We start from the raw sequence: 13,235 nt of genomic DNA on the forward strand, positions 1-13,235 counted from the left end.
TTGATCGGCCAGCTGTTGCAGCGCTGCATTCGCACACGTGTGGCGGGATATAAACACTCACCAAAAATAAACTATGAACACTCCTGCTTTGAGTAGAAAGGCTTACAGTTAATAAAGAGCGCTTCCAAATTAGGACAGCACATCTTTAACGTTGTTACATCTGTACACCAACTTTCATTGATGTAAAAGCATGTTCCACCACCTCGTTTTCCCTGTTAAATCTATGATGCGATCAGCACTGAACAGCTGAAAGTCCGGCAGATGTAACGTGCTGTCTGGAATGGCTTCTCTCAGACAGGTTTCTGTGAAGCACAAGGCAATGGTTGAAAAGTCCTTGTTTGTACGGGTGAGGTGATGTAGTTTTGTTAGGGCTGTTCGAAAGCCACGCAGACGGAGCCTGACCAGCACACCAGCTTGTCTCCCTCACCTACATCTTTTGAACAGCGCATCTGCGCCTCTGAATAAAATGTCCAGCAAAGAATCCAAATAGTCAAAAACCGGGAAAAGATTCTCTGGTATGTGCTGCCAAATGTTCAGCAGTTCGTCCTTGGTGAAACTAATTGGAAAAAGATTACTAAACACAGGACAAACAAACAAAAACAACAAAAATATTGGAGCGCTCCACACCGAGGCTGCCATCCGCGGCACCATCTGGCTTCACTCATTTTGTCAACAGTTAACTGTTTTACTTGAGAGCTATGCTTTAAAATTGTACAAAGTGGTACATAAGCTTTTTTTTACTGTTCTAACAAGAAATGTAAAAAAATTATATTGACCATGGACTGGCCAACATTTTAAAGAGAGCCACAATAAAATATAAATTGAAGATAAACATATTTAAAAATGTGCAAAAAATTACTTAATAGGATGTGATTATTGATAAGAAAAAAGGTAATTTTGTACATCTAAAACATTGCACTTTTAGTTTTTGCTGTAAAAAAAAAACAGAACTCACATTTTGCACATGTAGTCTATATGATAGAAAATAACAAACTATTACTATGCATATTTTGGACAATTCCTCAAATGTCTTTCCACATCATGGAAAAATATTTTTTTAATAAATTGGTATAATGGATAATGCCGCCCAGACCTCTAGAGGGCGCCACTTGCTCACACAGTGCTGACTAAATGCAGACTATATCCTGAAACATAGCATTTTAATGTTTAGTAATCTTGCAAGGCCATACTGCAATTTCAGTTTGAATTCAATCAATTGTGCAGCATTAATGGATATCAAACCAAGTTCTCAGAAGTCAAAGTCTACTGGTTTCAAAGCATTTTAGATGGTTTCACTATATTTGCCAAAATGACTCCTTAATTTTGACCTAATACCTAATGATTATACCTAATTGTGAAAAAGAAAGCCCTAGCTCTAAAATCTGATTGGATGAGCCATGTTTGAAACAATTTTCAAGTCTATCCTTCTCACCCTTGTTGTCATTCCCGTTAAAAATTAAAGATGGCACTACTGTGAATGACGTCCACAATGATACCATAAATTGCTTGACAACTGTAAACTGCATACAGTAAGGCTGATTTATTAAAACATTTATTCATTGAACACTGGTGACTTCTATCATATTGCTTGTGCTGCTATTTTTTCATAGCTTTGAGTCATGCCAAAAACATTCCTTTATCGTGATGAATTGACTTACAATATTGCTATATTGAACTCTGTATTCCTAACTATGGTTCTATCTCTCATAGGAGATGAGAGTCAGGATCTGGGTCCTCCTCCGTCTGTTGACGAGGCAGCCAACACTCTGATGACACGGCTAGGCTTCTTGCTCGGGGACAAAGTGAGTGAAGGTCCTGCTGGAGCACAGTATAGTATGGAGGAACAAGATGATCCCCAGGTTTGATTCGTACACAAACACATTCAACACACACCATCTCATTTAATGCTCTCAGCCTCCCCCTCTTTATCCAATCTGTAGCTCTCTGTATTCTTTAAAGACCCCATGAAATGACTTGACACTAGCATAATATAGATGGCTTCGATGCTAATAGTCATGAACTAACAAACTCCAACACAACATTTTGATTTCATAGGGTCTTTAAAATGGAAAAAAGATTGCTTTTTGGCTTAGTGATTTTAATTAGGTGGGAGGAGCTTCTCTGCAGCTCTGGGCTTTGTCAGTGGGCGGCTCCGCACCACAAAAACAAAGATCGGCTTGCTCTGTAAATCATGACAGATTTTACTGTGTTTTGGAAGAACACTAGCCATTTGCACTGGTGTGCCTGTGCAGTTTGAGTCTATCTAGGCATGTCGCAGACAGCAGATGCTGGATGTTGAAAAGCACAAACCCCTGCTGCTACTGTATTTACAGTCCACACTAATCTTACCTAGGATTCTCCTGTGAACATCTGCTTTTGACTTCAGAGTGCTTAGACATTTTTGAAGCCAGAAGAATTTAATACAGTATACAGAATATACAGCACGGTATGAGAGTATTACTTGTCATTTGGACAAATTTAAACAGTCATTAAAAAATGCTATGAAAGTAGCTTTCCTGAGTCCTAAAACATCCTAACAGTAATTCAAAATTAACATGGAAACTACTTGCTTGTTGGAAACTACTTTTGCTAAAAAAAAATTTAAAGCAATGGTATTAATGTAGCTCTTTCTGTACTACAACAGTTTTTACATCTGTCAAGTTTCAAAAAGGACTAAATAAGCTTCATACAAATATCACATAACTAGTCAAAATTACTTATTCAAAGTAGTCTGAAGCCATATGATAGCTATGAACTGACCAAAGTTTAAGCTTGATATTATTGATAATCTTTTCTTCAACCAAGGCTTGCATCCTGAATTCAACTGTGGCCTCAAACATACTGTAGCTGTGATATGGCTTTAGAAAACTCTGAATAAAAATCTGCATAAATATTTTCTGGGTGTACTATTCCTTTAAAAGTACATGTTGGATTCTTGAATATAGCACAAATTGAAGTCTGTCGAGCATTCCTCTGGTTAAAAACAGAGGTGTTTCATTCCCTCTTAATTGTTCGCACTTCTATTTGACCTCATTGATCCGACTCGCAGTTGAGCTCAGGAATGTATTGCAGAACACAAGGCTCTCGTCGTCCAGAGCTGGGCAGAGCTACATCATGACCTCCACTGAGTTATTCTAGTGGCTGGTCCCTGCCAAGCTAGCGTGGTCACCAAAAGGCCAATTTCTCCCACGTACACCAAACCCTGAATTGGACAACAAGGTCTAGACTGAGCTATTTAGACATATTTGTTAAGTTCAAAATCTGATTTTAAGTTGCTGGTTCACAGAGAAAACTAAAGTTGGGTATTATTATTTTTCAGGGGTTTTCAGTCTCTCTGCAAGGGAAAAATGTATCATAGTAGACGTTCCATAAAAAGAAAGAAAGAAAGAAACACTAAAGACTGCAAGTTTAACTATTCCTTTTAAAAAGTAGATTTTTTTTTCATGATTGACCAACCCATCATGTCCTTTCTTTATTCTGTGGAGCACAAAAGATTTCTTTTTTTTATAAGGATGGATGCTGTGATTGGTTGAGCTGCATACAGGATAAAAACACAATAAAAGTGGTCCAAATGATTTTTGTCCCATACAATAGCTTTGTATGAACAACAGCCTAAAATGCAAGTTGCAAGTTGTATGGATGTAGAGCAAGGAAATTAATTTGAATTTCTTAACTATTTTATATACAATCTATGCCTGTATAAAAAAAATAAAAAAATAACTTGTATTCCGTTGAGGTCACTGGTTAAAGGTTTGGGCGTTAACACAATGGGTTTTCCAACAAAACAGGAAATAAATCCCTCAATTGTTCTTTATTGGTGTTAGGTGGTTGTTGTTGCTTTCTACAAGAGAATATTTACAAATTAATCACCTCTGGAATGTTATACAAATAAACAATATGTACAAATAAATCACCTCTGGAATGTTATACAAATAAACAATATTCACAAATCAATCACCACTGGAATGAAATACAATTAAGCAATATTTACATATAAATCATAGTTTGAATATAATCAAAATAAACAATATTTACTTATAATTTGCCACTGGAAAGTAATATAATAACAATAGTTTCAAATAAATCACCACTCTAATCTAATAAAAATAAATGTCTCGGTTACGTGAAGCCTAACCCTGATTCCCTGAGAGAGAGCGAGACACTCCGTAATCGCTATGGGGACACCTCTGAGTTTCACATGATCTGAATCCCTTATACAATTACGGCAATTCATTGGCTGATGGTGCTTAGTGACGCCACCAGGGAGCTACATCACAAGCTCTATAAATGTGCTCACTTCGCGCCATCACGTCAGATTTCCTGCAGGAATGCATGAGCCTATGCAGCTACTAGAGTGTATGGCAAGCTTACGCAGCATTTCGTTCCCTCTCTGGGAACCAGGGTTACGCTTCACGTAACCAAGGCGTTCCCTCTCGAGGGACTCGAGCTGCGTAATTGCTATGGGGAACAATGTACATGCACGCCATGTGAACAGAAGCTGCCAATTGTCTATGCCCGTGTGGCAAGCATATAGCAGCGCAAAAGTGAACTAAAGTGTCTGAATAAGACAGAGGAAATGATGAGCTTAATCCTGTTCCAGCAGAGAGAACCTGGGAAGCAGGAGTCAAAGTCCCATCCAGACTATAAAATCTCACAAATGTATGCAGAGAGGACCACCCTTCTGCCATACAAATGTCTTCCAAAGATGCACCTCTAGCCAAAGCCCAAGAGGATGCAATGCTCCTCATAGAAGTAGAAGGTAAACCATGTGCCTCGTAAGCACTCGAAATTGCATCAAAAGCCAATGAGATGGTCTTTGCTTGGGCACAAAACACCTCTGTTGCTGCCATCAAAGCACACAAACAACTGCTCCGACTTACCCTACTGGCTAGTATGGTCAACCTGTTCCAACAGAACTCTCGACATCAGAAGGCGAGTCCGTTTCCATGGTAACAGTGTTCCATGGTGTTTTACTGCCATTATCAATAAGCATGTAAAAAAATTGAGTTAAAGGTTGGGACAATCCCTGGTTCTCATCCACATTATCTAATTTGCTTTGAGTGTGATGTTGCATGGGCCAGGGCTAGGCCCTCTGATTTTCAATCAGATTGACATAAATGTACAGTACCAATTAGAAGAGCTGAAGCTGAATATTTCCTTTCTGAAACAACATTAAATTCAAATAAACCATTGAAATTTTGGAAAGATATTGATTCCTTATCTGGCGCTAAAAAAGACTACAGTGCTTCCACCATTTATAACCTCACCAAAAATTTGGATAAGGCTCAAATGCTTGATTGTGTTAATAAGCACTTTGTTGATATTGGATCTCCAGGCACATAAAATCACTGATATGAAATCAGATATTGACTAGGAAGAGATATGTCTATTATGGTTTTTAAACTTGCCAAATTTTGTTTTAAAAGTCTCATACAATAGATTTACATGCATCCAAGGTAAAAAAAAAAAAAAAACACTTTAATTTGCGCATAATTAAAATTGCAGCATTACCTTTGTTTTTTCCCAGTGTCAAAATCGACTCGTTCAATGATCCATTCTAAAGCATTCATTCTAAACTCCTCCTTTTAGAGAGCCTACTCTGCTCTGATTGGTCAGATGTCCCAGTCTGTTGTGATTGGTCTACCGCTTAGTGTAGTGTTTGAGGGCGGGATAAAGCTGTTCACGAGCAGCCATTGAAGACCAGAGGTGGGTTTTTTGTTACCAAATTACGTAGGTTAGTACACGAAGTAAGTCTGGAATTACTAACGACTCTTTCAGGTGTTTAGAATGGTTTCTTTTGGGAGTCAATAACTCCATTTGTCGTGCACTTTGATTTTTGAAACTTTGCAGACTTTTTACATTCACAAACAGCTATATAACACACTACATGAAAGGTAATATTTGAAAAACCTTAATAGGTGCTCTTTATTTTTAGTTTTTGACAGTTTACAATCCATGAGGTTCAAACACCTCTCAAATTACTAGATACAAATAAGTCAGCTGGTCCAGATCAAATAGAACCTAAAATTAGCAGCAGACTTTATTTCACCTCCATTAACATATATCTTTAATCTTTCCTTATACTCAAATGAAATCCCAAAGATGTGGAAATCTGCCTTTGTAATTCCTTTGTTAAAAGGTGGTGATCCAACTAAATTGGATAACTATAGACCCATTTCTAAACTCTGCATTCTTTCAAAGTTTTTAGAAACACTTATCAGTGAACAATTGTCTTTGAATTTATCTGATAATAATATTTAATCTGTTAACCAGTCAGGCAAAAACACAGTACCACTACAGCTGCTATGAAGATCGATAATGATATTATCGAAGCCCTTGATAAAGGACATCATTGTGCATCCGTTTTTATCGATTTATCTAAAGACTTCGATACTGTCGATCATGAAATATTGAAAATTTGACTTAAAAATATAGGACTATCCGATAACACTATATCTTGGTTTGCAAACTATTTAAATTGCAGAACACAATGGGTGTGAATGGAAGGTCACTCATCTATGCCTTTACAGATCACCAAGGGTGTTCCTCAGGGGTCTGTTCTGGGGCCACTACTTTTTACTATTTATTTAATTGCCTTGATTTTGATATTATAAATTGTAGTTTTCATTTCTGTGCTGACAACACTGTTATTTATTGTTGTGCTCCCACTATACATCAAGCTGTGTGTCAATTACAGTACAATTTGATGTTGTGCACCAAAGGCGTTTTAAATGCTGATAAAACTAAAGCCATGTTTTTTCTCAAACTTAAAGAAATCAACATCAAATCTAGCATCTCTTCACACTTTGCAGGGTACTGTAATAGAGTCTGTATCTAAACATAAATATCTTAGTTTTATACTTAATGAATCATTATCTTTTAAGTCTCAAGTAAATCAGTTAGGGACCAAACTCAAGTTAAAGCTATGTTTTTTCTTCAGAAATAAGTTTTGTTTTTCATTTGATGCAAAAAAGAAACCAGTCTCAGCTCATTTTCTTCCTTTGCTTTATTATGGAGATGTTTTGTATAAATCGGCATCATCATATTTTTTACATTCATTAGACAATAGGCGGAAAAAAACAATCAAGTATAGACCGCATCTTAAGAAGCATTCAGGTACATACAAACATAATTTAATGCATAACTGTCAGGTAGTGAAATAATTTGTTCACAAATGGAGCACAGTAGATTTGGACCAATCTGTCGACTCAATTACATCTGGAATACGCAATTAGGATCAAAGCAATTAACCAATCTAGAACCACTCCCTTTGTCAAGTTACACTAACTAGTACATAGAACAAATCACAAAATCCTGAAAGATCAGGGAATGTAAAAAAACAGGTCTAGAAATAAATAATAATAAAAAAAATCTTAGAAGTCATGAAATGTGCTGACCAAACTTTAGTTTATGAAACCTGCTAAGAATCAAGCACCCAAACCTTCTTTTTCAAGTAATGATCAGCAGTGTTTTACTACAATGAATGATGTTGCCACAGTAGTTTGCTGAAAATTTAGCCGAGTATCATTGTTTTTTGAAAGAACATCCTCTTGGTGGTAGCTTGATTGTAGGAACTTAAATGCCAGGGGTTGAAGAAGAAATGTCCACGAGCGCATCTGGTACTCAAACAATTCCACAGGTGCTCCAGATCAGGGATAGAAAGTTTGAAAAACAAAATGTGAAAACAAAAATCCACATCTAGGCACTCTTGTTGGAGTTTATATTTAAATGATAGGGGCTTCCGTCTAAACTAGCTTCAGGACAGAGCAACCACTGACCAACTGATCTTCAGTTTTGATATCTCCAACTGCATGATGTCATTAATGTGGCCTCCACCGCAGACATAAGTGCTACTGCTAAGAGCCAGACATGAACCTTCATAACCACTTATTCTTTCCATTCCTCTTCCCATTTCTTTCCTACTCTCCCTGTACTTTGTCTAACAACTCTTTAATTATCATTCTTTTTTGTCTGTTTATGTTTCTCACTATCCCCCATCTCTAGCACCAGTGGGTAAAATGATCCATCATCCGGTTCATGTTTTTTGTAGGCTGTATTGTAGCCAACCACAGTATGCCAAGCAATTACCCCAATAGAAAACACTAATATATCTCCTCTTTCCATTTGGTTAAGAGTCAAGAATTCAAGGTTTTGTCACTCATATGCCATAAAGTGAATAACAATGTAGTAAATTACATAATATTGAGTCATAGTTTAAAATGTGTTTAAGTCAGCATGAGTGTGCAGCCCTCAGCAGAAATATGGGACGGCAGTGTATCATTAAATGCCAGTCAGCATATTTCCACTTCTGTGGGCATTTTTGTGTGTTAAAGTCATTCAGCGTTCCAGAGCTCTTTATGCAGTGGTTCTAGCAGAATCATTTTAATATGCAGTATTTCACGAGCGCAACAAGCAATGAGTGAACAATGAATGCATGTATGAATGAACACCTTGAGCTAATGCAGTTTGTTTTATCTATTTAAAAAGTCTCATACATTTCACCTACATAAATATCATCAAAATGTTATTTTGTCATGTGTCCTAATCAGGTGTGATGCAACAAGTTTTTTGGAGAAGCGCTACAGTATGTAGCATACTACCATACTATTCTCACTGTTTCTGCTGTATTGCCAAGTCATTTCTGAAACACTTTCTCTTCTGATCTTCAGGAACTCTCCATGACCCAAAGGATAAGCCCTTGCTCTAGCTTAGCTAGCAGCACAGTGTCTCCCTCCTGGCAGCCCCTGCTCTACTTTGCCCGCTGGAGCACCTGGTAACATGGGTACCCGCGACTGTGCCTATGGATCCATCACTAGTCCCACCTCCACTCTGGAGAGCCGAGACAGTGGCATTATAGGTGAGAGATGTGCTTTAGTGGGAAGACTGTATGTCCAGCTTGATTGAGAGACCGAGACTAAATGTTTCTCATTGATGTAGGACAACTTTGCAATCTTTTCCAGAGAGCAAATATAGTTTAGTTTTGGATTCTTTGCAATAGAAATATATATTTTTTTAATTTCATGCTGAATAATGAATAAAGGAATTTCATAGAAAATGTATCATCTCACTTTTTTGTTTTGTTTTATTGTGTTTTGTTTTGTTGTTCTTTTTTTCTCTTGAAATGATTTCCATTCAAATGTTTCATCTCTCTCTCTCTCTCTCTCTCTCTCTGCAGCAACGCTCACAAGTTACTCTGAGAACATTGAACATAGTAAACACAGCGAGAGTTCACGGGGCAGCCTGAAGTTGTGGCAGGCACACAAATCAATGGGGACAGACTCTTTTCTGTATCGTGTTGATGAAAACATGGCGGCCTCCACATACAGCCTCAACAAAATCCCAGAAAGGAGTCTGGAACATACTGTCTCTCACTCTGCTCACTCCATCCCCCTCTACCTCATGCCCCGCCCTAATTCTGTGGCTGGTAAGTCTGTGCACCTAACTTATTTTCAATGGACAGTGTTAGTTTTGTTGTTATGGAATACTAGCATACTGCTTTCTGTCCAGTATATTATAAACTCTGCAAAAAAAGAAACGTCCTCTCACTTTCAACTGCTTTAGTTTTCAGCAAACTTAACATGTGTAAATATTTGTATGAATATAAAGATTCAACAACTAAGACATAAACTGAACAAGTTTCACAGACATGTGACTAACAGAAATGGAATAATGTGTCCCTGAACAAAGTAGAAAGTAACAGTCAGTATCTGGTGGGGCCACCAGCTGCATTAAGTAGTGCAGTGCATCTCCTCCTCATGGACTGCACCAGATTTGCCAGTTCTTGCTATGAGATGTTACTTCACTGTTGCACCAAGGCACTTGCAAGTTCCCGGACATTTCTGAGAGGGAATGGCCCTAGTCCTCAACCTCTGATCCAACAGGTCTGTGCTCAATGGGATTGAGATCTGGGCTCTCCGCTAGCCATGGCAGAACACTGACATTCCTTTCTTGTAGGAAATCACACACAGAACCAGCAGTATGACTGGTGGCATTGTCATGCTTGGAGGGTCATGTCAGGATGAGCCTGCAGGAGGGATACCACATGAGGGAGGAAGATGACTTCCCTGTAATGCACAGCTTTGAGATTGCCTGCAATGACAACAAGGCCATGCCCCAGACCATGACAGACCCTCCACATCCAAATTGATCCTTTGACAATAAACGCGAGTCCGACCATCACCCCTGGTGAGACAAAACTGCGACTCGTCAGCGAAGAGCACTTTTTGCCAGTCCTGTCTGGTCCAGCGAAGGTGGGTTTGTGCCCATAGGCGACGTTGTTGCCGGTGATGTCTGGTAAGGACCTGCTTTACAACACCCCTCAGTCCAGCCTCTCTCAGCCTATTGCAGACTGTCTGAGCACTGATGGAGGGATTGTGCGTTGCCGTTGTAATTCGGGCAGTTGTTGTTGCCATCCTGTATCTGTCCTGCAGGTGTGATATTCAGATGTACTGATCCTGTTACACATGTCCTTCCTGTCTCCCTGTAGTGCTGTCTTAGGTGTCTCACAGTACGGACATTGCAATTTCCTACGGCATGTTCACAGAGATGAGCAAGGACCCTGGGCATCTTTCTTTTGGTGTTTTTCAGAGTCAGTAGAAAGGTCTCTTTAGTGTCCTAAGTTTTTATAACTGTGACTTTAATTGCCTTAAACGACCTTCAACAGGTGCATGTTCATTAATTGTTTATGGTTCATTGAACAAGCATGGAAAACATTGTTTAAACCCTTTACAGTAAAGATCTGTAAAGTTATTTGGATTTTTACAAGATGATCTTTTAAATACAGTGTCCTGAAAAAGGGACGTTTCTTTTTTTGCTGAGTTTAGTATACCTACCTGCTTTAAAAAAAAAAGTAGTATGTGCAATAATATGCAACATGCAACTATAAATGTTAGCTACAATGCTACAATGTTGTCAGATGCTTAATTGAGCATGTGGAATCCTGTTTTTGTCTTAGCATTAAAGTTATTTTGTGTTTTTAATAAAAATTTTGTGTTTCAATGATGAACGTTTGGCACTCAAGGAAAAGGTTTATAATATGTTCAAGCTGCGTGCATTGAATTGTTGGATACAGTATTTCCAGTTTAAAATAGTACGGTAGCAGGGGTTAAATTGGGCTGGTATGCTCCAGAACGGCGTTCCGGCACCTACGATACAATACTAAAACAAAATCTTGTTTGTCAATCCATTCCATTTATTGTATTCTCCGATGCGGTTTTTGTTTGACCCTTTTGACACATTTAGAGTTCATATTTGCTCTTGCTCCCCTGCATCCAGATGTGCGTTCTGCTTCTGTGCTACGCTGTTGTCCGATCGGTTTCAAATAAATTGTGTAATATGGAATCAACTGCTCATCCGTTTCTTTAGATACACTGATATGCAGGAGCAATTTTGCTTTGTTTTGTTAAAAAGCTCTATAAACTAAGGGGTTTTGAATCTGGAATCACTCACATCCACTCACATGTCACATCACCCGATTTAAGGGTTCCCCACCTCCAAAATCCCAGTTTAACCCCTATACAGTTGTATGGTAGAATGCCATTCCCAACATTCCCTTTGCTTTAAATTGTTTTGGGGGTACCCAACATGCTCTGCTTTCTTTGAGTCATTTCAGTAACTGAATGGTTATATCTATGGGACATAAATGGATATTTACAGGCAAATATAAGAATAAAGTAGTTAGTAGTATTTTTATTCAGGGGTCTATTTTTATATATAGTTTATCTCAGTGTTTTGCTGGGTCAGTCATTACTTCAGTCCCCCATTAAAATCCTGTCAAGCACAAACACTCACATTCATTTCTCACTGTGTTAATATTTGAAGTCAGCTTTGTGTGAAAAGGCATGAGTGGCATGAGTCTTTGAACATGTCTACTCACTGAATGGAGAACCCCAGAGACAGAAAATATCCAGCATAATCCAAACCCTAAAAGTCAACAGACACGTGTTTCAAATTCCCTTAAAATGTCAAGGTCAGTCAAAACTCTTAGTGATTACTGTGAAAGCTTTACAGTTTTATGGGCCATTTGAGTGCTGGAGCAGGTCCGGGCTCCTGATGCAGCCCTGTTACAACAAGATGAGGACATCTGTGTGAATCTCCTGCAGGTTTAATTAAAGATTTGTGATTTGAGCTCCTGGTTTTGGATCCACATGTGAGCAAATACAACAGTCCACCTCAGTAGCTCACACTACCCTATTGTAAGAAGTTTCATGATGGGTTTTTGTTAAGTTTTAGAATAAGGAGCTTAAAAACTTGGTAAAGCACAATTTCTACTAGAGTTAGTTGTTCATATTTTTCAATATTTAGGGATACAGAATTTATTGGTCGACCATATAGGTATCTGTCAATATTAGCTTGATTTTTATTTATTTATTTTTTTTTGCTTTGTTTTTGTATATTATTGGGTACTACATTGGTTATCAGCTATATGTTATCTATCGTTATCGGCCAACATTTCTATATCAGTGAATCGCTTTTCATGATGAATCAGGAGAGTGAGCAAATTATGAATTGTTATAAATATTGCAATTCTATTAGTCCTGTATCAGTAAGTTGTTTGACAAACAGTTAGAACTGCCCCAAACTCACACAATTGGTTGAGACAATGTTGCTATTTGTTGCAACTCAAACAAACAGAGCAATGTTAAAAGTGTCCTATAGCAACATTGCTTACAACTTTCAGTGAAATTAGCATACCAATATTCATATCATCAACATTAGAGATGTCATCTTAAAGGTAGAACAAGGATTTACTTTGACAGTGTTCTAATGTTCTCAACCATCTCCACCTCTTTAACTATAGCTTAATTTTTGCAGAAGTGCAGCACTTGTGATATCATGGCTGCTGAGGCACACCGTGAGATGACAGAATTCTTTTAAAAATACAGAAATGACTCTTACTTACTCACATTGCTCAACTGATGCTGTCATGGTCACGCTGTTGTCTTACAGCGTGCATCTGTCTGCTATAAACTGCACATCTGTGATTGAAGCACCTATTTACAGCTCTCACATAAAGTGTAGGGGAGGTATAGCAGAAAGGCCATGTTCACTTGCAGATACAGATATCATTCAGTACAATTATGGGTGAAAAAATCCCTTAGACTTACATTGGAAGAGGGTCCTAAGCCCTAACCATATGAATAGATAGAGACTTGAGGGTGGACTCTTTTGACTTGAGCTAGTAAGCAACCACCCAAATCACCAAAGAAACTACCTAGCAATGCATAGCAATCACA

General features: G+C 38.1%; 1 protein-coding gene across 1 annotated transcript in view; it reads left to right on the forward strand.

Annotated features, from left to right (window-relative positions):
* LOC127647151 (protein TANC2-like) overlaps positions 1-13,235 on the forward strand; it is a 208,890-nt gene that overhangs the window by 165,299 nt on the left and 30,356 nt on the right. Inside the window, 4 exon segments of the mRNA XM_052131231.1 lie at positions 1,711-1,859; positions 8,670-8,728; positions 8,730-8,857; positions 9,176-9,424. Of these exon segments, the coding sequence (XP_051987191.1) occupies positions 1,711-1,859; positions 8,670-8,728; positions 8,730-8,857; positions 9,176-9,424 (585 nt within the window).

Source organism: Xyrauchen texanus, chromosome 8 (genome assembly GCF_025860055.1).
Source record: "Xyrauchen texanus isolate HMW12.3.18 chromosome 8, RBS_HiC_50CHRs, whole genome shotgun sequence".
Lineage (NCBI taxonomy): Eukaryota > Metazoa > Chordata > Actinopteri > Cypriniformes > Catostomidae > Xyrauchen > Xyrauchen texanus.